This window comes from Doryrhamphus excisus, chromosome 5 (assembly GCF_030265055.1).
Source record: "Doryrhamphus excisus isolate RoL2022-K1 chromosome 5, RoL_Dexc_1.0, whole genome shotgun sequence".
In the NCBI taxonomy this organism is placed as follows: domain Eukaryota; kingdom Metazoa; phylum Chordata; class Actinopteri; order Syngnathiformes; family Syngnathidae; genus Doryrhamphus; species Doryrhamphus excisus.
In genome coordinates this window covers 11,978,774-12,002,256 of record NC_080470.1, presented here as the reverse complement: position 1 = coordinate 12,002,256, position 23,483 = coordinate 11,978,774, and the positions used below count along the sequence as shown (strand labels likewise).

General features: G+C 40.6%; 4 protein-coding genes across 9 annotated transcripts; 1 reads left to right on the top strand and 3 right to left on the bottom strand.

Annotated features, from left to right (window-relative positions):
• Window positions 1–3,380: 3,380 nt before the first annotated feature.
• LOC131129071 (gastrula zinc finger protein XlCGF57.1-like) lies at window positions 3,381–12,384 on the top strand. Of its 3 annotated transcripts, XM_058072198.1 has the most exons (3): window positions 8,833–9,325; window positions 9,904–9,998; window positions 10,421–12,384. In XM_058072198.1, the coding sequence occupies exons 1-3, from the start codon at window positions 9,133–9,135 to the stop codon at window positions 11,714–11,716; spliced, it is 1,584 nt and encodes a 527-aa protein (XP_057928181.1). In that variant the 5' UTR covers window positions 8,833–9,132; the 3' UTR covers window positions 11,717–12,384. The 3 variants fall into 3 exon arrangements, with proteins under 3 accessions (XP_057928183.1, XP_057928181.1, XP_057928182.1); XM_058072200.1 differs by lacking the exons at window positions 8,833–9,325; window positions 9,904–9,998 and adding an exon at window positions 3,381–3,399; XM_058072199.1 differs by lacking the exon at window positions 9,904–9,998 and having other exon boundaries at window positions 8,836–9,325; window positions 10,491–12,384.
• Window positions 12,385–13,266: 882 nt separating this feature from the next.
• LOC131129079 (zinc finger and SCAN domain-containing protein 12-like) lies at window positions 13,267–15,513 on the bottom strand. Its single transcript, XM_058072210.1, has 2 exons — window positions 15,273–15,513; window positions 13,267–14,859 (listed from the first exon to the last, which is right to left on the bottom strand). Exons 1-2 carry the CDS (start codon window positions 15,454–15,456, stop codon window positions 13,967–13,969), a joined length of 1,077 nt encoding a protein of 358 aa, XP_057928193.1. The 5' UTR covers window positions 15,457–15,513; the 3' UTR covers window positions 13,267–13,966.
• Window positions 15,514–15,847: 334 nt separating this feature from the next.
• On the bottom strand, window positions 15,848–20,429 carry LOC131129085 (oocyte zinc finger protein XlCOF8.4-like). Of its 2 annotated transcripts, XR_009129746.1 has the most exons (3): window positions 19,957–20,429; window positions 18,651–19,488; window positions 15,849–17,974 (listed from the first exon to the last, which is right to left on the bottom strand). XR_009129746.1 is itself a non-coding variant. In XM_058072218.1 (2 exons), exons 1-2 carry the CDS (start codon window positions 20,150–20,152, stop codon window positions 18,758–18,760), a joined length of 927 nt encoding a protein of 308 aa, XP_057928201.1. In that variant the 5' UTR covers window positions 20,153–20,429; the 3' UTR covers window positions 15,848–18,757. The 2 variants fall into 2 exon arrangements, 1 of the variants encoding a protein (XP_057928201.1); XM_058072218.1 differs by having other exon boundaries at window positions 15,848–19,488.
• Window positions 20,430–20,908: 479 nt separating this feature from the next.
• Window positions 20,909–23,117, bottom strand: LOC131129077 (zinc finger protein 436-like). 3 transcript variants are annotated; one of them, XM_058072209.1, is made up of 3 exons: window positions 22,859–23,117; window positions 22,215–22,619; window positions 20,909–21,434 (listed from the first exon to the last, which is right to left on the bottom strand). In XM_058072209.1, exons 1-3 carry the CDS (start codon window positions 23,046–23,048, stop codon window positions 21,322–21,324), a joined length of 708 nt encoding a protein of 235 aa, XP_057928192.1. In that variant the 5' UTR covers window positions 23,049–23,117; the 3' UTR covers window positions 20,909–21,321. The 3 variants fall into 3 exon arrangements, with proteins under 3 accessions (XP_057928192.1, XP_057928190.1, XP_057928191.1); XM_058072207.1 differs by having other exon boundaries at window positions 20,909–22,619; XM_058072208.1 differs by having other exon boundaries at window positions 20,909–22,616.
• Between the last annotated feature and the right edge of the window lie 366 nt (window positions 23,118–23,483).

Sequence of the window (23,483 nt, the reverse complement as noted above, 5' to 3'; positions counted from 1 at the left end):
TGTTGTTTTGGAGGGGACCGAAGTCTATAGGGGGGCCTTTATAGTTGAGGAGGATAGCTTCGGTCTTCTCCTCGTTAAGCATTAAAAAGTTGTAAGCCAACCAGGCCTTGACATCCCTTAAACACTCAAGAAGGGGTGTCAGGGGGGCATGATTATTTTTTGCGAGTGGCAAGTACAGCTGGCAGTCGTCCGCATACAAGTGATAGGAGATGCCATGCTTTTTAAGTACTGCGCCAAGTGGGACCAGGTAGAGGGCAAATAAAATGGGCCCAAGAATTGATCCTTGCGGAACTCCACAGTCAAGCGGAGCAGTGGAGGAGTAAGATCCCCCAAGTCCCACGGCAAGGCATCTCCCTGACAGGTACGACCTAAACCACTCAAGAGCAGACCCCCTGACACCCACACAGTTCTCCAGGCGAGATAAAAGAATGGTATGGTCCACTGTGTCAAAAGCAGCAGTCAGGTCTAAAAGCACTAAAATGGCTGAACCACCAGAGTCAGTTATTAAAAATAGGTCGTTAAAAACCTTTAAAAGTGCAGACTCAGTGCTATGAAAAGCCCTGTAACCTCAAATCAAATGAAGAGTTTTTATTTTACGTTTAACTATTAACACTGGTTAACTTCTTTCTACACTTTTTAAGTGGCACTGAAATTTTCCATCATAAATCTTAAACAACAGCAGCAGTGCTGAAGAATCAGCCACTTACTTAAAAAATGTGCAGAGCACCTACTGCTACAATTAGGACTGGTCGATTTTCATCGGACACATACCAAAATTGACTTGCAAAGTAAATATTCACATTTCCTCATGTTTTCACCGTGTGACTGATGATTACCCAAAAATGAATAGTGTCTTTTCTCTACCCACACTGATTCTGTCCCAAGCTTCGAGAAGACCTCATTGGTGACGTCATATACATTAGAACTCCAATACCGCTCTCTTTTTACGTTCTCCTTTGGTGTTTGTCTCTTTTCTTCTGCTTTAGGAGTTAGTGTGGGTTGGAAAACTAACTCTTTTACACGTTACTGTCAATTACTGGGCTGAAGTGTGCAGCAACAAAAAATATTCAATAATAATAAAATAAAATGGCCAAATTAACTGGTAAGTTTGCCAACTTATGGAAAAATAAATAGGGGGCAACCTTTAATTGTGTGAAACAAATTTCGGACTATTTGACATAAAACTTAATTTAATTGATGCCCGTTTTTTGAGTAATAAGTGTTCAAATGTTGCCACCCTGTCGGCAGTTGGAGAAACTTACTGCATACAGTGCCTTTATTCATTCATTAACTTTATCCTCACGCGGGCGTGCTATAGCCTATCCCAGCTGTCTTCGGGCGAGAGGCGGGGTACACCCTGGAGTGGTCGCCAGCCAATCACAGGGCACATATAGACAAACAACCATTCACACTCACATTCATACCTATGGACAATTTGGAGTCGCCAATTAACCTAGCTTGCATGTTTTTTGGAATGTGGGAGGAGTACCTGGAGAAAACCCATGCATGCAAGGGGAGAACATGCAAACTCCACACAGAGATGGCCGAAGGTGGAATCGAACTCGGGTCTCCTAGCTGTGTGGCCTGCACGCTAACCACTCGTACCCCATGCAGCCCTTTACATTTTAAAGGGTTAAAGTGCCTTTAACAAAGGTAAATTATTTTTATACTTCAATGAGCATTATGAATTAATGTTACTTGAAAAAATATATAAGTACAGTTGAAAAGATTTTCGCTACATAATGGACAAACTTTTTATTATTTTTTCCATTAGTTTTTAACAAAAATCTGAGGACTACTAGAACACAAGGACATATCGTGCTGGACCTCAAAGGCTCCAGTGTACATTTCTGTGGCAGTGTTGAGCTTTATATAGGAAGCACAGTTACACAAGTGCAAGAAAAGTGAACACTTGCAAGGCCAAACTTTTAGCACAAGTCAATTGGAGAAAAAGGAGCGTGGGCCTATATGTGGCTCAAACCAGCACTAAATGACAGGCTTAGGCCGACCGTAATCACCACGTCTCCCTTAGCAGGAAACATGACTCGCCTGTCTTGACTGGCAAGGAAAGTGACAGAAGGTTAACCTTTGTGTTTCAGCACACATTCCTCTCATCTTTTCCTTGCCCGCGGATGATGAGCATAAGCCCAGATTTGAATGTGGGAATGGTGCAACATAACTAAATATGGTGAAAACTCTTGCGGCCCAATTTGATGGCAAAAAAAGAGGGTGGTTTGCTTGGCCAAGGCAGACCCAAACATCAATTAAGCTCAAGCTCGGGGTAATCTTCCTCAGCAGTGCTCAATTATGGTTTATTTCTATCTTGACTCTGCTCTTGGTGCACTGTACTTGATGCAATTGGTGAAAGAAACAACAACCAACTAAAAGCTAAGTAAATTCTGCAGTATATTACAATATAAACCTTAGTAGCAATGTTTCCAAATGACTTTAAAGCCCATCATTATGTAAGACTTTTTAATGATGTTCTAACAGTAATGTGTGTCCCTAAAGCCTGTTTATGAGAACTAAATATGAAAAAAAAACTAGCAGCCTACAGCCTGTTACAGCCTCCGACCGACATCTAAGTAGATCAGCCCGCACCTTGTACACCCACCAGTTAATGGGAGACAGCATGGTAAAAATAAACAGGCTTTGCTACACATCTTGACATTCAGCCTTGAGCTCTGCTTTCTGCTCTCAGTTTGTTCACCTTGTTTTTCTTCAGAAATAGGCTAACCTAGCATGATAATATACAGTAATAATATTAATATTCCTTTGAAGAAAAACTGCACTTTTTTGGAATTTTGCCCATCATCCGCAATCTTTATGTGAAACATGAAGACATACTTCTTTCACTTTTCTGTGTGATCTAAAGAAAGAAAATAAGGTAGCATGAGGGGGCCGACAACGGACAGCAGGGGACCCGTATATTTCAACAATAAAGCCTTAAAAAAACACCAACAGTGTTCCATTTACAAAACGGACCTGTATATTAACCAAGCTACAGCGATATTGTTATTGTAGCAGCTAACACAAAGAGTTTTTTTTTTCTGGCAGAGTAACAACGCCTCGCTCGTCTCAGCGCCACCTCAAGGCATTGCCGAGCGGTACAATACCTACTGCAGCTGCTACAGTGTTGTGAGCTTTGGAAAAGTTAACACAAGGTTAAAAATCATGCCTCGCACGTGTATTGTAGAATAAGTTTGTCAACTTTGAAATTCCACACGCTACCAACTAAACAATGGGACAGACTGAAGAGTGAATAGTACTGGCTCTCAATTTCAAGATGATTCTCATTTACTGTCAGCATTTTTTTACCTGATTACTACGTTGAATTTACTATCTCAACAGGTAACACAGGTCTTGTGCTGGAAGACACAGCCAATGAGAGCGGACATTGTAAGTGACTATGTTCATTTTACTGATATCCATGAAACATTTAGCATTACCTAAGTAGGGTAATCCTCACCCTCCGTATATTCAGGCTTCAAAGATAAGGTTCTGGTTCCTCATTTGTCCAAAATAGTCGTCGGTGGTGGCAGCTCTCACAAAATCTGCTATGATTACTAAGAGCAAACCGACACGCTGTTTCTGTGCTGCTGTTGTTGTTGACAGATATAGCGCTCCTCCTATCAGCTGTGTGAAAACAATGTGCCTAAGAAAAAAGTTCCAGTCAGAAGTTCAAAGTTCAAAATAAGGCCAAATACTGAAAGTATCACGTGTTATCATGAATGTACATGTTAATGCATGATCACAGCTTGTGTATGAAACAATAACACACTGTTAGAGGTTTATCATCAAAATAGGTGGATCTTATGGCATCCGCTGTTAGCACCCTCATGCTAACTTGTTTTCTCGCATTTTACACACAGAAAGGGAAAGAAATATGTGTTCATGTTTCACATAAGAATTGTTGATGATGGGCAAAATTACCCAAAAAAGTGCAATACAAGATGGTCGGTCTTACCAGTAATCTACTCTGAAGTGACAATTATTGGAATAAAATAAATAATAATCTGCCCACGTTGAAACAGGTGAAGCGATGACTGGGGGAGGTTAGGGGGCATTGAAGCAGGTGCTGAAGGGCCTTCATCAGCCCAAATATTTGCTTTAGTCCCGAGTCACCAGTCCTGAGCCAGCGTAAACACACTTTCTGCAGTGCAACATGACAGTCAGCAGAAACCGGCGCAGGGGGTGGGGGTGTTTTGGGGGGGCCTTTCATTCAGTGAACAAATTAGAAAAGAAATGTCCACTACCAACAATAACACTTAAGACAGGTTGTGTTTTGATGTTACGTGAGCATTTTTAGACATTTTTTGTACGCTCAAATGCTGACTTCACTGTTAATCCATGCGGAGCAGCTTAGTTGGGTGTGTGGAGGGGGGGGGGGGGGGGGGGGGGGGGGGGGCTCAGTTGCAGCATTTTATGGAGCTCAGTGTTTTCATCCATCCGCACATGCTCTTCAATGCCATTAATGTCTCAGCGCATTAATCCAAACTAACACACTAATCATGAGAATTTCACCTCTGATGACCATTGCTACCATGAGAATGTGTTCTTTGAATTTTTGACGGAAGAGAATACACAGCACATCTGTGCTCTGGTATGAAGCTTTTTCAATTAATGTCCCCACAGGAAATAACAGAAATAGAAATAATCTGTTCCAGGATCAAACATCAACATCATGAACCACATATGAACTGTACACGTGTACACTGTTATTATATAATGCCATTAGTAGTACAAATGTCTGAAACAGAAAATACAGATCATTTTCAGTTTCAGAAAGTTTTGGAGTATAAACTTAAGCAGATGAATCGGCCACCGATCAGTATCGGCCGGAGCATATGCTGATAAATGGCTTTCAATGCAGATCACAAAAACGGATCACCTGTGGCTAGTACTATTGCCGCCTGGGGCGATCCCAGCGTGTAATATAGTGTGTCTTGCCCTAACTTGGGCAGCGTCCACCTCCCACTTTCCTTCAGATGTGCCAAAACAAAAACAATCATGTCTGAGCAAATTAACTGCTAACACATGCCACGAAGACTATCTTGTGGCCGTAGCATGTTGAAAAGCTTCCATTTAATACAGGATTTGTTGAACAATCATGTGACGGTCATGGTGTGATCATCTGTCAAACAGCACCTAATGCTGCCCCCGCCTTTTATTGGTTAATTAAATGTTTGTGATGGGAGGGGTTCAAAATTGTCTCCTGGGTACCCACCTGCAATGATGGAGTAGATGGAGCAATTTAGCGCTTATAGATGTCCTGAATGTGACCCTTTCTCTGTGAAATGAGTCGGCCCATATTGCACACACCTCCAGTTACCCAGCCACACAACAGACTGACCAAATTATTTTCAGTCTGTAAAAACTACACATGGCAAACAACTGTTTCCAGGCAAGAATAAAGTCCTCGGTTCAAAGTTGGTTACAAAGCGCTCCCTTTCTCTGTGTTCTGCCAATATAAGCACCACCAAGCTTGGACATAGAAGTCCCTCCAAACACACATTTTTGCAAAGGGTGACCTCTCGCAGATATAAACGTGGGGATGTTATTCTTTTTTTTTTAATCACTGCATGTTTTTATGTGTGTATGTGTGCATGTTTTTTTCTAATTGTATTGTGCAAATGTATATTAAATCATCACCAAGCTTGGACATGTAAGTCCCTTTAAACAAGCCATCTTTGCAGAGTGACCTCTCGTAGAAATAAATGTTGAATGTTGTTATTCCTTTCAAGACAATCACTTTGTTTTTAAGTGTGTGTGTCTGTACTTATTGCAACTATATTGCGCATAAGTACAATACACAATGGTTTCCAATTAGTACAAGAAGAAAACATTAGCATGTAGACTTAAGTCACAGCAGCTCTGCGCTAACTACTAATATCGTTGCTACTGTATTATGGTAAAGTGCTAATGTAAAAGAGAGATGCTAGTTAGCAACAAGAGCAAGTTTGAAGTTAATGTTTAACACGGGCTGCAATGCTAACTGGCAGCCTGCTTTACCGCAAGTGCTCAAAAAGTGATGACAAACAATGCGTCAAGGTTGAAATCAGAAAAAGAGAGTTATTATTAGACTGTTACGGTCTTCTAAAAAGTCCATGTTTAGCATGCTAAGGCTGCGTTTAAACCTCAACGACAAAGTTAGCGTTGACTACATCAGGATGCAACCAACCACGTCCCAGGCGGCTCACATTTTTGAACATACAAAGCGTTACTTACAACTTTATTCTCCTCTTACCCGTTAGTTCGTTGCGCTATTTGGCTAGCTCGCAGACCTTATTTTCATTCGCCGAGCAAGCTTCAACGTCCTGGCCCTCCTCCATTGGAAGGATTTGCGTAGTGGTGTGATTTTTTTTTTCTTCCTCCTCAATCTGCCTCGGTGTTGAAAGTGCTTCTCTGTCAGAGCAGCCTGTGCTTGCTTAGCCCCGCCTTCTTTATTGTGATTGGCTCGACTCGTGGACGCCTTCATAGCATATAACGTTCCATTTGAGCAAATAAATGTCCGTCCAGTGAAAGCGAGCCCTTGATTGGGCAACATCCTGGGGGTGACATTCACATGGGCTTACTCGTTTTAATAACGGCGTACACCGGAACTACTTCAGGGGGACGAGCGGGTTCGACTTGCGCGCACAAGAAAATTAATCAAGGACACAAAAACATAAGGAAGATACCCAGACCCACGCACTGCTCAAATGAATTTTATGACTGAGGTACAATATTAGTGATGTGCAATTGATTAAATTGTAAGAAGTTGTTGGAGCTTCTCAAGAGACAATAGTATACAAAGTTAACTTTAAACTACTTTAAAGTAGTCAGTGTACCTCTTGTATAGCCTATATAGATTTACTATCCACTGAAAATGAATCAACACAGCCATTCTTGTCTAAATATCCGCCAACAGATGTGAGTGGCAAGACAATTGTGTCTTGGTACAGTTAAGCATGGTCTGGGGATGCATGAGTGCAGCCGGCACTGGGGAGATGTGGTTATATATATATATATATATATATATATATATATATATATATATATATATATATATATATATATATATATATATATATATATATATATATATATATATATATATACACACACACACACACACACACACACACATACTAGTTACTTTCCCAAAAAAAACTTTGTGATAGAATTACACCTTATTAAATGTAATCAGTTACAGGGGAAAGTAATTAGTGCGTTACTTTTTTTGTACTTTGAAATGTGTAAAAGAATTTAGCTTTGCAGTGGCGTGTGTCATTAATGGTTCATGATATTCAGAGGCTGGGCTAGTGACAATTTGCAAAGTGTTTCCCCATTTTATGAAATGATTTCCCACATTCAGATCAGTCAAAGTGTTTGAAGTCATTGTGATGTCTCATATCATCTTTTATCAAAGTCGTTATTACTCTGCAAGGGTTCTTTGGTGTTGTCAGAGTGATCAGAAGAATGTGACATCAGACAGTGGTGCTGAGAGTCTGTCTGGTCTGGTTTTTAGGATAAATCTTCACAATGATCTCCATCAATTTCTGTTGTTAAGTACACTTCCTCCTTAATGTGGGGTGATCTGGCTCCTGCTGACACACACTTGAGCTCCACTCCTGGTGCTCAGAGGGAACCTCTTCTTGACTCTCCATTGGCACCTGCTGGACATCTACAGAACAACAACAGACACAAACACTATTCAGTGCTTCTGAAACCTTTCACAGTGGTGTACCCTTTCTGATAGTTGACTTGAAGCCATGTGCTTTGTCCACTTGCAAGCGCTATGATTTAAAAGAAAGGTTTTTTAGATTTTGCACATAATTCATAATCCTTATGTGAAACATGAACACATATTTATTTATTTCCCTTTTCTGTGCATTCTAACGAGAGAAAAGGATTCAGTATGAGCTAGCTAACAATGCACGTCATAGGACCTACTACCTATTATAGTGCTTAAAAAACACATAGAGTATCCCATTTGCATAACTATTAATCAAGCTACAGCACTGTTATTATAGCAGATAACACAAAACACTATATTTATCTGGCAGAGTAACACAGCACCTCCCTAGTTGCCTGTTTCAGCGTTAATCACAGAGAACAGCCAGAAGAGCGGATTCTACTGTTTCTCAAATTTGCTAGGAAGACACACCAAGACACTCGTTTGCTGTCTGCATTTTTTTACGGACATTGTGTCATTGTTGTTTCTATGCAACTGTTGTTGCCGAAAGTAGCGTAAGCTCCTGAGCTAAATCAGCTTTGCCTCGGAAAGACATTTCCGTAATGTTTTAAATCAGCAAGATACTGTACTGTAAATACTATATGTTATCATCAATGTACTTGTTAATGCATTCCCACAAACTCCCTGCGACAATACTAAGTGGCATGTCATTGAACACATTGTTAGTCACTTTCTTCACCTGGACAGAGAGATGTGAAGTTATGTGGAGACAGGGCTGCTGCTGACTCATTTGTTGTTAAATCTGGTAAATGGGGGAGGGACAATTGATTCAATAACACATGGGAAACATTTACAGTACCTGCGCTGATTAAATGCTGATTAAAAAGGATAGAGATGCAAGTTAACACAACATGCTAACACCCTGCTAGCTTGTTCCATTGTGGACATTAAAGGAAAACTGCACTTAAAAATGATCCACAATCCTCTGTACTGTGAGGCGTTCATTCACACTCGTAATTTTGAATGTTACTAAGGGTTATGAATACCTCGTGCAGGAGTCAAGAAGATGTTCCCTCTGAGCATCAGGAGTGGAGCTCCAGTGTTAGACACATTACTGCCTCAGGATTATCACATGTTTTTTTTTCCCACAGCGTTGTTCTGTTGTCACAATCGCCTCTCTTCTTAGAACAACCGTTAGATGGCGGCCTTTTGGTGACGTAGCTCGCACAAACTAACAAACGAAGAAGAAAATGCGGAAGTTGGCGACATCACTTGCCTGAGAGCCAACGTCAAATGTCTTGTGTTGTAGCATTTGTACTTATTTCAGCACATATGGGTGACGTATGGTAAATGGCTAAAGTGAACGGCCAAACTTTTAAAATTAGCCTTTTTAGTACGTTTGTTTGCTAGCTGCGGAGGTTATCCAGTAGAGAGCAAGTGTGATTGTGTGGAAAATGTGTAAAGTCCAAATACTGAGAGCATTGATGGAGCAGCGACTAAATGCTGCTGTTGAGGAGATATTGGGATTATTTGAAAGAACCATAGCAGAGTATGAGGATGAACTTTCGCGAACAAAAGAGGAAACAGAGCGACAACGCCAACTACTGGACGCTGTTCTCAAACCTCAAGTTCGGTTACACAGATCAGGTTGGTTTGACTTTTTTGTACCTCATCTTTTATCATGATTTACTTCAAAACCCCTAATGAACAGAGTTCTTTCGTTTCGTAAATTCTGGTCATTATCCAATTTTAGTCACGCGACGGATGTGGTACTGGGACAAACAACACGGCTCCTGCCCTTTTTAATGTCATCATACTATTAATACAGTACACCACAGCAGGGGTGTCCAAAGTGCGGCCCCGGGGTATTTTTGTTTCGCAGTCTGTTTGTTATTGTGCCTAGGCATATTGTATAAATAACTTTTATAATAATTAATTACTACATGATTAGATATTACAACAATTTGCTTTGTCACACAAAATAGATTGACCTAGTCTTCCTCAATCTGTCCCACACATTCCATACAGGTTTATCATTTTTGGGTGTTTTAAACAAAACATTATATATTCTAGTTCTCCAATGAGGTTTGGTCAGACATAAACATCATTCTAAACAGTTCTTTTTTCAGACCGGTGTTTTCTTTTCCATACCTGACAGTTTCGACTGCTCACTTGCAGCGTTCTTCAGAGTGGTCACGTGATGTTTCTGTGCCGTGTCTTGTCAGCTGATGTAAACAGATGTTGGCCTGTCTGTCTGCCAGTGAAGACAGGGCGAAAGCGCAATCTGCTGTCTGTCTTCTTCTTCAGGACCACATCTCAGGTGTGTGCGAGTAAAAACACCCTCTTGTAAATACCCAAAATGGTCAATACAAAAAGGAAAACAAAACAACAGGTGTGAGAGAAAGAAAAGGAAAACAAGCCAAACTAAACATAAAAAGAACACAGCCATGGTTGCATGACCATACATTAGCGATCATCAGAGAGAAAGCGCAAGCAGCTATGAGAAAAGAATATAAACACATCAATAAAACCATATGAAAACAATTGAACAAAACGCTGTCACTGCCAGGACAGCACCGACCTCTTTATAAAGCAGCTGACAAGACATGTCACAGAAATGTCTCGTGACCGCTCTGAAAAAGACTGCATGTGATCAGCCGAAACTGTCAGGTATGGAAATCTAACTAACACTGGTCTGAAAAAGTGAACTGTTTAGAATGAAATTCTATTCTCACCTCCCAGGTTTTGGAAGCAACTGGTCTGTTGTCAACACAGAGTGAGCTGAGCAAAAGGGTCCGTTGTTGTCCTGCAGGCACCCAGCAGGTGTTGGTGGGGAGTGAAGAAGAGTTGCCCTCCGAGCAGCAGGAGTGGAGTGCCAATGTGCGACAGAAGGAGCCAGAGCCCTCTCGCATTAAAGAGGAAGAGGAGGAATCATGGGAGCAGCTTCAGGGACTGGAGGAGGCGGACATCACCAAGTTGATATTTACTGGGGTTGATATGAAGAGCGAGGACAATGAAGACAAAGTTCAGTCCTCACAGCTTCATCACTGTCAAAGAGAGGAGAACAGAGGGGCAGAGCCTGTGACTCAACACATGACAACAGATTCTTATGGCGAGGACATGATGTCACTCTCTCCTGAGACCGATCTCACTGGTAACAACAAAGGACCTCCGAATAGCAATATGGACTCTAGAGGTGATGTGAAACATCACACTGACAACAAACACTTGTTTGATTGCTCTGAGTGTGGGAAAACATTTGACCAAAGGGGAAATTTGACAATACACATGAGAATACACACTGGAGAGAAACCCTTTGCTTGCTCAGTGTGTGCTAAAAGATTCTCCTTAAAGGCAAATTTGAAAAGACACATGATCGTACACACAGGGGAGAGGCCCTTTTCCTGTTCATTTTGTGCTAAAAGATTCAGAGATAACTATGACATGACGGCCCACATGAGAAAACACACAGGAGCACATTTGACCTCAACACATGACCTATTAACTCAACACATAAGAACAGAAAATGATGGGGAGCATGGAGGATCACAAGCAGACATCAACTTTGCTCCACTGTCATATATGAACAATATGATGTCACACTCTTCAGAGACCGATAACAGTAACGACACTGAAGAACCTTTGGAGGGTAACAAGGACTCTAAAAGTGACACAAAACATCAGACTAATAGCAAACACTTTGACTGCCCAGAATGTGGGAAATTGTTCACCCAGAGGGGAAGTTTGACAGTACACATGAGAATACACACCGGCGAGAAACCCTTTACCTGTTCAGTTTGTATGAAAAGTTTCTCAAGAAAGGAAAATATGATGACACACATGAGATTGCACATGGAAGAGGAAAAATATCCATGCTCGCTTTGTCCCAAAAGATTCACTTGTAAACGGTCTGTCGAGACACACATGAGAACGCACACTGGGGAGAAACCGTTCAGTTGCAACGTGTGCCATAAAAGGTTTACTTATAAGTTTCAGGTCGCCAGACACAAGTGTGTAACTGTAATGAAGACATTTTAACAGCATCCAAACAGTTGAATTAGCGAGAAACTCAAACAGTGATTGTGATTACAATGTGTAAACCTTATGTTTTATGTGGTGCTTGTCATCTTCTGTTGTGTATTTTTTTTTAATTTAAAGTTGTACTTTTTTACAAAGAAATTTGTAAATATATCATGGGTTGACAGACACATAACTGTTACTGGATTTCATTTTGTAGATAAATAGAAATGGAAAGCTGTCATGTCAACAACGTGGCTGCTGGCCTTCTACCATTCCTCCGTTGAGAGCCTACTGACGTACTGCCTGACCATCTGGTACGGGAGCTGCACTGCTGCAGACAGAGAGAGGCAACACAGGACAGTCAAAGCAGCACAGAAGATTATTGGCTACCCTCTCCCCTCCCCGACAGACCTCTACAACTCCCGGTGCGTCAGCAGAGCTCTCAGCATCTTCCAGGACATATGTATCAGGGTACGGACAAACAGACTAAAAAACGGTTTCTTTCCTAGAGCCATCATCTCCCGCAACACTCTGTAACCAAGGCGACCAATCTTCCTGTACAATCTAAATCCTTATTTATTCTTCTAATTCTTTATATTTTGTACTGTTGTACTGTCTTGCACTGGAAATTGAGCTGCTGCAATTTCATTCTACTGTTAATACAGTATATGTATGTATATATATTAGGGCTGTCAAATGATTAAAATAATCATTATTTTAATCAGATTAATCACGTTTTTCAAATTAATGAATCATGATTAATCACCACGTCTTGCTATGTCTGAAATATGTTCATATTTCCCGTAATTTTATTGAAAAAGACAAATTATATAATTAATAAGCGGTAAAAAATGAATGAATGAATGTATTAACAGCGCTGAAATTTAAATCAAATTAAGAGATGGCCTAAATGTCTGAAAATCTATTTACGTAACACTGGTTTATTTAATTCTTGCCTGAAGTCAGCTCGGATAGGCTCCAGCATACCCCCACAACCCAAGTGAGGGTACGCGGCACAGAAGATGGATGGATGGTTCCTTTAATAGCAGATTATTTGAATTAGACTGTTTTATTATGTGCAATGAGGAGTTATGAGCAATCACCACAACATTTAAGATGAATTCACATGTTTTGAGTGATTTTTATGGGATTTCTTTAGGGGAACCTTTTTGAAACAAAGAGTTACTTCTTGGGTCCTGATGAATGCAAAGGGCTATGATTGATAGCTGACTGATTGACAGTTTGATACACACTTCTCAAATAGCCAATTAGTTTTAACTATAGTATGTTATTGTGAATAATGATATTCGTCTACGCTACTGCAATGTTTATAAAGCTAGCAGTTAGCTATAAGCAGCAAAGTAAACACACTGAAATAATAGTTAATGGCAATGGCTAATGTAAACAGTTAGCGACCAGCTCGGTGGCTGAATCCCAACACACTCCAATATCACGGTGCAAACAGGGTCTAGCATTGAAGGAATGAGAAATAAACAGGTTACTCACGTTTAGAAGGTCACACTGTTAGTTGAACATCAAATGTTACAACTGAAACCTGCGCGGCTTCCGTGGTGCATTCAGATGCCCATCTAGTGTCGTAAATGGAATCTGCGTTTAGTCATGTTCACTTAAAGCAGCAAAAGAGAAAGGACACTAGTAAACCAGTCTACAAATATTTAAAGTCTTTTAAAACATATTTTCCTTTCCAGTTTACATGTAATCGTGATTTAAACAAGACTAACAACGAACAAAATGAGATTGGTCTGCTAAAGTGAAAAAATCTGCTATATGTGCTTGTGTCCCTTAAACCACAAAAGGTTTGTCTCAGATTGATTCTTGACTAGGGATAGCATATGCTGTACACTGACCCAAGTTTACTTTCTATAGCATTGTCTCCCTTGATAAGATATATTGTAACATCCGACATCACAAAGCTGCGATCTATTTTTCATTGGATAATGGCAAAATATATAAAATACAGTGCATAAATGTAACCTGCTTCTAGCCCAATGGTATCTGGGATAGGCTCCAGTACCCCCACGATCCTAGAGTGAATTAAGCAGCACAGAATATGAATGGATGAATATTATTGGTGGATGCAGTAAGATTTCATTCAAGTTTCATTTAATTAAATACTTAAGTAAATGCACAAAACTTTATAATTATAGGACAAAAACACATTGCACCACAAGATGAGGTGATATGCCACACAAAGGCTGAAATATACATGCTTATTAAAAACATTTAGTATAATCAGTTTGAGGGTATTTAAGTCCCTGCAGCTTTCATGACTGTTGCACACTTGTGTCTGCTGACCTGATACTTATAAGTGAACCTTTTATCACACACGTTGCAACTGAACGGTTTCTCCCCAGTATGTGTTCTCATGTGTATCATGATGTACTTTCTACTAGTGAATCTTTTGGGGCAAAGTGAGCAGGTGAATTGCTTGTCCTCCATGTGTGATCGCATGTGTGTGGTCATATCATCCTTTCGGGAGAAACGCTTCCTGCAAACGCAGCAAGTGAAAGGTTTCTCACCAGTATGCGTTCTCATGTGTAATATCATATCATATTTATCTCTGAATCCTTTGGCACAAACTGAACAAGAAAATGGATTCTTCCCTGTGTGTATCATCATGTGTCTTTTCATGTGATCCTTTGAAGAGAATCTTTTAGTGCACACTGAGCAAGCAAAAGGTTTCTCTCCAGTGTGCGTTCTCACGTGTCTATTCAGACTTCCCCTCTTTTCAAATGATTTCCCACATTCAGCGCAGTCATAGTGTTTGTTGTCAGCGTGATGACTTCGCTCCAAAGGTTCTTTGCCCTCATCACAGAGACCAGCCTCAGAAGATTGCAACAAGATGTTGTCTCCATCATCTTCTGTTGTCATGTGTTGGTTTTGAGGCTCCGCCGCTCTGTTCTCCTCACTTTGCCTACCATGAAGCTGGGAGGATTGACCTTCATTGTCTTCATCATCCTCACTCTTCATAAGGACACCGGGAAATGTCAACTCGGTGATGTCAGCCTTCCCCCATGGTTCCTCCTCTTCCTGTTTAATGTGAAGGAGCTGTGGCTCAATTTGTCCCACACTGGTAATACACACCTGTGGAACTCCTGCTGGAACTTCTTCTTGACTCCCCGCCAACACCTGCAGGATGTCTGCAGAACAACAACAGATATGCATTACAAACATCTTTATTCTTAGTTAACTATTTATTTGTTTAGAATTTAAATCAGATATCTGCTTCAAACCAGATCACTACAGATGAAAACTATTTTGGACGGTGATCAATCAAATAGGGATTGTGACCGACTACTTTCTGTGTAGGAGATAATTCACTCAAAAAAGTTGAAAAAACACCTTTCTGTTTACAGTATCAAATGGCTGATTAATAATCAATAGCAGTCCATCAAGAAGGGTTGATGTTGTTTAACTTGCCACAAATACATCACTCATAGCAGCCTGTCCTGCTTAGCCGATTTGTCTGTTAGTTTATACAAACAACGAAAACCTCCCAGCGTAATGTAATCAAAATGGAGTGGGCTAATGTCAGATAAAATAGTCAACAAACCTGCTGTTGGGGATTTGATGACGCCGTCCAGTAGTTCGCGTTGTCGCTCTTTCTCCTCTTTTATTCGAGAAAGTTCCCCCTCGTACTCTGCTATGGTTCTTTCAAACAGCTCAAATATTTCTTCAACAGCGGCATTTAGTCGCTGCTCCATCAACGTTCTCAGCATTTGGACTTTAATACACATTTTTGCACACAATCTCAAAGGTGCTCCACTTGGCGGTGTATTGTAACTTCCGGTGTACGTCATAATACTGCGACGTAACGCGGAACTAAGAAATGTCTATAAACATCTCCCAGGGGTGTATTTATTCATTTTGTAGGCCCAAGGCAAACCTAGCATTTGGGGTCCTCTACATCATTCTTTTTTATTTTTATTTTTTACTAAATGAATAAATAAATAATTAATAAATAAATAATACATACATTCCATTTATAAGGAAATTACTGCAGTGTTGTTTTTTACGTCACCATGTGAATAGCAACATGTCTGCATGGTGACTACCACATTTTAACTTTTAGTATGAATATCCCATACAATCGTTAACATATTTGGATTAAATCCAGTGCTTCATTTGAAATAGGAGGAAATCTTTTTTACACTTTATTTAAAAAAATGAAGTACAAACATCATAAAATCTTTTGAAAAGCACCCAAATCATATCATATGTCTTTTCAAATAAGTCCTGGTCAATTGTCTCCTCAGATTGATACCAGTCAAAGCGTCATTTTCATTCTCCGATGAATCTGACATCATCAATGTGATGGCTCTCAGAAAAATGTGACATCTTCTTTATATCTGATATTGGAACAAAGTTACTGTCTGCGTGTGCTCCTCCACAGTGCTCTCCATCTTCTGCTGTCATGTGTTGAGTTGAGCTGCTGGAGGCCAAAGGTTTCTCCTCTGCAGCATGTTTTCTCATATATACCATGAAAGACTCTTGGCGAGATAAGCCGTTCATTCAAACTGAGCAGGTAAAATGTTTCTCACAAGCTTTCTCATGCTAGAATACTTTTTCTGAGCATCTTCTGGCAGAAACTGAACAGGAAAATCTCTCCTTTGTATGGATCATCATGTGTCTTATCAAATGATGCCGTGTTGTGAATATTTAAGTGAAACTGAGCAAGCAAAAGGTTTCTCACCAGTACACTTGTGAGAGAATCTTCTTGCACAAACTAAACAGAAAAGATATTTCTCCTTTGTATGGATCATCAGCTGTCCCAAGAGCTGAGCAAACTGAGCAAGCAAAGGGTTTCTCTTTAAAAGGTGTGTCTTTTCAAATGACCTCTGTAGCAAAATATCTTCTTACACTGAGAGCAGTCAAAATGTCAGCGCTCTGTGTAATGCTATTCTATCACCTTTGGAGTCCTTTTTACTGCCCACTGGTTCTTTGGTACTTTGATTTCAGAAGTATGACATCATAATTTACATATCTGACTGTGGAGCAAAGTTATTGCCTCCTTGTGATGCAAAAAAATAAATCATAAAAAGTCTTAATACTGTACAAAAAGACAGTTAGCTGCAGGCGCACTGCAGAAAAACACAAAAGGACAGAGAATTTGTTGCAAAGTGTTGAGGAAGGATAACATCACTTTTGCTGTTTTTCCCCATAATTACAGTATGTCTTCCAAGCATGAGGCAGACTTCTGACGGTGCCAAAAAACTTCAAGTGAAATGATGTGAAAGGAAAAAAATACAGAAGCTGGTCTCTCCCTCCCTTGCAACCCCCTTCCAGTGTGCAAGACAACCACACAGATAAAAGTAAGGTTTCCTTTTTTTCCCTGAATTTCATCTTTTAATTACTTTATGTTATATACCCTTCATGTGTTCACAGTGTGAGTGACTTCGCTGTTCTTTGAGGTCTAAGGTCTGACTTACCTCAGCATCGAAGGACCGAGCACGTTTTTCCATCTAGTATGTCACTATAGTGCATTGATGAACATATAGGCACTATAGGCTTCAGGCTTCTAATTGGACGAAATGTGAATGACACATTTTTATTTTTACCTACCCAAACTTAACAAGTTTAAAGGGGACCTATTATGCTTTTTTCCCACTTTTCTGACCTATACATGTAGTTAGAATGTTAAATTCTCATGTTAAAGGATGCCAAAGTTTCTGATAATGAGGTTTGCACATTTGGAAGTGAGCCCTGAAAGAAGTTTGGGATGGCTCAAAACATTCATTTTCAAAAGGCTTGGTAAAACTGCCCCTTTGTGATGTCACAGAGAGGTGGACTTCCTTATATGGTTCATAGTTAAGTAGCACTTTGGGCATGTGACCAATCGCAGCAGAGTTGGCATGCCTGAAGGTGGGCTGTGGGTGGAATAAATTAAAACTGACCGTTTTGGCAGGAAGCACAAATCAAAGGAAATACAGCTGGAATAGGTGCAGATTCTGGAAAATCTAAAAGGTTTTCTGTGCGTGTTATTGTGTGTAGCTGCTCTATAGGAGACAACTCAAAAATGAGCATAATAGATCCCCTTTTATGCCATCTGTGGTTGTCAGAGTGATTTTACAAAAGTGTATTTTTACCGTTTCTAGCCATCAAAGGGACCCATCAGGTATCTTCAGATTACCCAACCCATTGCAGGACTGCACATCTTCAATTCAGTCATTTTATTCTGGGGACCAGATGGAAAGCTCTGGCAGGCTGGATTTGGCCCCCAGGCCACCATCTAGTTATCCCTGTTCAATAGAGTCACTACAAAGTGTTAAATTTCAATAAATGTAACACTTTCAATAATAAGTTTTTTTAAAGGGATAGTTTAGACTTTTTTAAATGAAGTTGTATGACAGCCCCATCAGCAATGCAGTGACTCAACAGTGACATACCCCCCCCCATTTAGCCGAGTTCTGGTCAGATTTCGGTCATGAAGAACGTAGTTCCAGTTAATTGCTGGGGCCACTTAGGAGTTTGGCTTCTCAAAACGATATGCGTTCAAAAGAGTAATACATTTGCGTCCCAAAAATGCATCCTCAAAAACATGTTGGTGATGTAAATGTTTTTTTACTCCTTTAAACAGCATATTGTTTTGAGAAGCCAAACTCTTTACTAACTGGAACGAAGCTCCTCGTCACCGAATTCCGACCAGAAGTTGAAGTCTGGGGTAAGTCTCTGTTGATGGGGATGTTATACAACTTACTGTCCATAAAAATCCAAACTATCCTTTAATTCTTTATCATTTTGATGCCGAGAATTACCAACTAGTAAAACCACCACATTCAGTGAACAACTTGCGCTCCAATCAGCAAATTAAGTGTAATTAATTACACTTACAGGGGTAAAAGTGTACCCACCCACCCCCGGCCTTTAATAGGTCTCCTAGTATGAAGCGAACTCCTAAAAACCTGAACTCCTCAAATTTATTGAGATGTACCTGTCGTTCTTGTTCTGCTCAAACTGTCAGAGCCTGTTAGAGAGTCTCAGTTGTTCCACAGTCTGCTTGTGATCCTCCACAGTGCTCTCCATCAGCTCCTGTTGTCATCAGTTGAGCTGAGCTGAGCTGCTGGAGGTGAAATGTCTCTTCCCAACGTGTGTTCTCATGTGTACTTTCATGTCATACTTTTCTCTGAATCGTTTTCCACAAATTGCACAGGGAAAAGGTTTCTCACCTGTATGTATTCTCATGTGTCTTTTCACATGATGCTTTAGGGAGAATCTTTTATTGCAAAACGTGCAAGCAAACGGTCTCTCTCCAGTGTGTGTTCTCATATGTAATGTCAAATTACACTTCTGGTTGAATGTTCTCCCACATTCAGAGCAGTCGAAGTGTTTGTAATCAATGTGATGTCTCAAATCATCTTGAAAGTCTGTGTTAGTCTCCAAAGGCTCCTTGGTGTCGTCATTGTGATCTGACTCAGAAGAGTGTGACATCATGTCATCGATATCTGACAATGGAGCAAAGTTTCTGTCTGGGCATTGTGCTCGTTCATCATCTTCTGTTGTTACATGTTGAGTTAGAGGCTCCGTCCCGCTGCTCTTTTCTCTTTGGCAGTGATGAAACTGGGAGGTCTGAGCTTTGTCTTCATCATCCTCCCTGTTAATAGGGGACTTGGTCATGTCAGCCTGCTCCAGTCCTTGATACTGCTCCCACAGTTCCTCCTCTTCCTCTTTAATGTGAGGGGGCTCCAGCTCCTCCTGTCCCACGCTGGAACTCCACTCCTGTTGCTCAGAGGAAACCTCTTCTTGACTCTCCAATAGCATCTGCTGGATGTCTGCAGGACAACAGGGGACACAAATATAGCCCAAATAATTCCAGGTGACTATTGGTTTACAATGTTTTGGGTTTCGCAGAAATCAATGCACTTATACAAATTAATATGAAACGTAATTTTGCTGAAAAACATTAGACTGACTAGCAAACTAGATACAGCCAGTGAGGGTGGAAGAATACGTGCAACACAACAATGCATGCTAAGTAGTACTGAGGACAAATAACATTGCATCGTGTTCGTGTTAAGAAAAGTTCCTGGAAATGTTGGTGGAAAATGTCCCCGTTGTGGACCAGATCGATTTGAACACATTTCCCAGAACCACCTAGATTACCAAGTATTAGATTACTCTAAGTGAATTTATTCCTGGTAATAACCTTTCCTGGAAATATCGGTGGAACAATGGAGTCATAAGAAATCATATAAATCATATATAAAGTGTGGATTATAAATGAAAATAAGCCAACAAACCTGCTTTCCGTAATCGAGCATGTGGTTTGAATACGCGATTACCCAGCAGTTGACGTTGTCGCTCGTTCTCCACTTTTGTTCGAGAAAGCGCCTCCTCGTATTCTGCTATGGTTCTTTCAAACAGTCCAAATATTTCTTCAACAGCAGAATTTAGTCGCTGCTCCAACAACGTTCTCATCATTCGGACTTTAAACATGTTGACAGTCAAACTCTTTGATTACCGAGGTGTTGCCAACCTCGACGCTAACGAGCTAAGCTAATTTAGGGACGAGGAGGAAAAACTTCCAAGTTCACGTTCCTTTCTCAACATCAAAATGATGTAATGTTATATTAGTTATATATATGCTGTACCCGCGATAACAGAAGCATAAAAGCACCAAAACAACAACAGGGCGCATTTGCCACCACTTCCCAACTTTCTTTTCTTCCTGGATAAGACGGCCTTCTTTCTTTTTCTTCTTCTACGCTATAATTGGCAGAGAAAACATTTGTCACAGCGCCACCTTATGAACAGGAGTCCAGCTCACGCGTTTTTTCCCCTTAATTTATTTTCCTGACTATTTTCTTTTTGATGTTGTGTACGTCCCCAAGTGAAGTGGTGACATATTTGAGAAAGAAACAATAAATACAAGTATTCACTTCATAAATGTTTTTACATTTTTGTCATTTTGTCTGTTCTGTTGATCCGATATCCGCATAACAAAATGAACAAACATTATCATCCAAAGTAAATCGACGTCTTAAGATTTTTTCGAAGGGTAAACACACAAGGGATAACATTGTAATCAACTTCCTTACCAGCAGAGGGTGCTAAGTTCACTGTTGGGGATGGTGGTATAGATCAAGGCTGTGACGTATTTCCGGTGATGTTACAGAGAATGACCGTGGTTGGCGGGAAATTGCTTTCTGTGCTGTATGGACAGTTAGACAATATTGATGCACATGACCAGTTTTTAAACGATGGACCTAATAAGAAGAAAAGTAAGTGTGTTTTTAACCTTACATGTGCCTGGACATCTACGATTTTCTGAATCGCCAAAAAGCCACGCGTCAGACTAGTTCCGGTAACAAGGTAGTGTTCCTGTGTCGAGGCTAAAACAGGACCATACACACGGTATGTCATTTCCACACAATTAGAGCTGGTAATTACACAGAAAAGTTCCAAAAATGTTTATTTCATGTCTGTTATGACTACATGTGTTCAATTTTAACAAAAAAGCAAGTATCAGTGATAAGAGGGAAGAATGTTCATTCAAATAGATATTCATGTTCATGAATATGCACAAATATATGGCCTTCATTTTCTGAAATTAGTAACAAAACTTTTTTAACTTATTGATGATACCATATTGTAATTTATTTATATTATTCCCGGGTGTGGGTTCTCTCTGGGTAATCCATCTTCCTCCCACAATCCATATTTTTGGAAAGGATGTTTGTGTGTTCTCGCCCGAAGACAGCTGGGATAGGCTCCAGCCCTTATGAGGAAAAGCGGTAGAAAATGAATGAATGAATGTTTGTGTGTGTATACACAAAAGACAATTCCATTCCTTGAGGGACAAACACAATTCACATTTCAGTGAAAACAAACAAACTAAGAAAAAGGGTAAATAATTGCTGGACATACATTATATGCCATTTCTATTCCCAATATTTAGTACCAAAATTATACAAGACAAACATTTAATCAATTCTATTATCCCTGTAATTTTAATCAAACTCCACAGCTTCACTTCCTGCACCAGCACACTTGTGTTTGTTCACCTGATACTTGTAAGTGAAGCTTCTGTCGCACACATCACAACTGAACGGTTTCTCCCCGGAGTGTGTCCTCATGTGTATCATCACATATCTTTTGCAAGAAAATCTTTTAGGACAAAGCGAGCAGCCGAAATGTCCTCCCGTGTGTGTTCTCCTATGTATTATCATATAATCCTTCCGGGAGAAACTTTTCATGCAAACGGAGCAGGTAAACTGTTTCTCGCCTGTGTGCGTTTTCATGTGCCTCATCATTTCGTACTTTACTCGAAATCCTTTAGAGCAAACTGAACAGGAGAAGGGTTTCTCCCCCGTGTGTATCATCATGTGTTTTTTCATGTGTTCCTTTAAGGAGAATCTTTTGGCGCAAACTGAGCAAGCAAAAGGTTTCTCTCCTGTGTGCGTTTTCATGTGTCTTATGAAATGGGCCTTCTGCCCAAACGATTTCCCACATTCAGAGCAGTCAAAGTGTTTGTTGTCAGTGTGATGTCTCATATCACCTTCAGAGTCCTTATTACTCTCCAAAGGTTCTTTGGCATCATTACTGTGATCAGTCCCAGAAGAGTCCATATCTGACAGTGGGGCAAAGTTTCTGTCTGCTTGTGGTCCTCCACAATGCTCCCCATCATCATGTGTTGTCATGTGTTGCGTTAGAGGCTCTGCCTGCCTGTTCTCTTCACTTGGACAGTGATAGGAGGACCAAGCTTCATCATGCTCACTCTTGACAGGGATGCCGGTAAATGTGAACTTGGAGATGCAGGCCTTCTCTAGCCCTTGAAGCTGCTCCCACGGTTCCTCCTCTTTAATGTGGGGGAGCTCTGACTCTTGCCCCACACCGGAGTTCCATTCCTGCTGCTCAGAGGGAACCACTTCCTGACTCTCCACTGACACCTGCTGGATATCTGCTGGACAACAAAACAAGTAACGCAAAATGTTCAGATTCAGGGCGCTACCAACTACTTTTATATACATACTGACGCTGACGTTGGAACAGGAGTGGTAGATTTCCTGACCAGTTTGAGCCCCAAGTGACTTGATTGGTATTACGATTTCAATAAGTGTCTATCAAAAATGTTAAAAATATTTCCAGAGTGGTTATCATGGTGAAACATTGTGAATACGTGTGAAGATGAAGTAAACAAACCTCGGTGCAAACGAACGGAAGGCTTGAAAACTGCCTTCAGCAGTTCGCGTTGTCGCTCGTTCTCCTTTTTTGTTCTCGAAAGTTCCTCCTCGTACTCTGCTATGGTTCTTTCAAACAGTCCAAATATCTCTTCAACAGCTGCATTTACTCTCTGCTCCACCAACGCCCTCAGCTGTTGGACGTTACACATTTTGACAATTAAATTCACGCTAGCTTTCCAGCTTAGCGATCTATTGCTAACTTCCTCCCTTTCTTCTTCGGTGGTGGACCGCTTGCGTTTCTCTGCTGCCATCTACCGGGCTTTTTGGGCTGCTAACTACAGCGGTTGCCTTGTTCTACAGCTCCTGACGTTAATGTTAAATGGATATTCCGGTATTGCAATAAAATATAAGTCTTGTATAGATCAGAGCCTGACTTAAATACATTTGGTTTGCATAGTGTTGGAATTTGACCACCTGTTCTTAGGTCAGTGATTCCTGTGGGTGTCGTGTTGGAGGCAAGAGATGACAACGAACTTGTCAGTTATATGGTTTACTCTCAGACCAGTCAGATTACACGGAGCTCCGGGCTCATAGTCTCCCCCTAACACCTGCAGAGACGTAGGCTTTACTTACAGGTCAGAACA